Source organism: Neopelma chrysocephalum, unplaced genomic scaffold, assembly GCF_003984885.1.
Source record: "Neopelma chrysocephalum unplaced genomic scaffold, ASM398488v2 Primary Assembly neopelma1_93739, whole genome shotgun sequence".
Lineage (NCBI taxonomy): Eukaryota > Metazoa > Chordata > Aves > Passeriformes > Pipridae > Neopelma > Neopelma chrysocephalum.
Genome location: NW_020922453.1, coordinates 1 through 456, shown reverse-complemented (window position 1 = coordinate 456; position 456 = coordinate 1). Strand labels below are relative to the sequence as shown.

Here is a 456-nt window from a genome sequence, read left to right as displayed (position 1 = left end):
ATCCCATCCCATGGCCCTAAATCCTTGTCCCATGATCCCATATCCCATCCCATGTCCCCATATCCCACCCCATATCCCATCCCATGGCCCTAAATCCTTGTTCCCATGGCCCTAAATCCTTGTCCCATGACCCCATATCCCATCCCATGATCCCAAACTCTTCTCCCCATGACTCTGACGTGTCTCTAACATGTCCTGTGTCCCTCCCATGACACTCCCATGTTGTTGGTGTGTCCCAGGCGGGCTGTGTGCACTTCCCCCACACGGCCCCGTGCGAGGTCCGGGTCCTGATGCTCCTCTACTCGTCCAAGAAGAAGATTTTCATGGGGCTCATCCCCTACGACCAGAGCGGCTTCGTCAACGGCATCCGCCAGGTCATCACCAACCACAAGCAGGTGCAGCAGCACAAGATGGACCAGCAGAGAGGGGTGAGACCCCCCAAAAACCCTACAGACC

At 56.6% G+C, this 456-nt stretch overlaps 1 protein-coding gene across 1 annotated transcript in view; it reads left to right on the top strand.

The window, feature by feature from the left end:
- The window catches only part of LOC113980337 (mediator of RNA polymerase II transcription subunit 25-like), a gene marked incomplete at both ends in the record, with an annotated part of 1,093 nt that extends 644 nt beyond the window's left edge, over positions 1-449 (top strand). Inside the window, one exon of the mRNA XM_027707560.1 lies at positions 240-449. Within this exon, the coding sequence (XP_027563361.1) occupies positions 240-449 (210 nt within the window). The remainder of the gene's footprint in view (positions 1-239) is intronic.
- Positions 450-456: the final 7 nt, after the last annotated feature.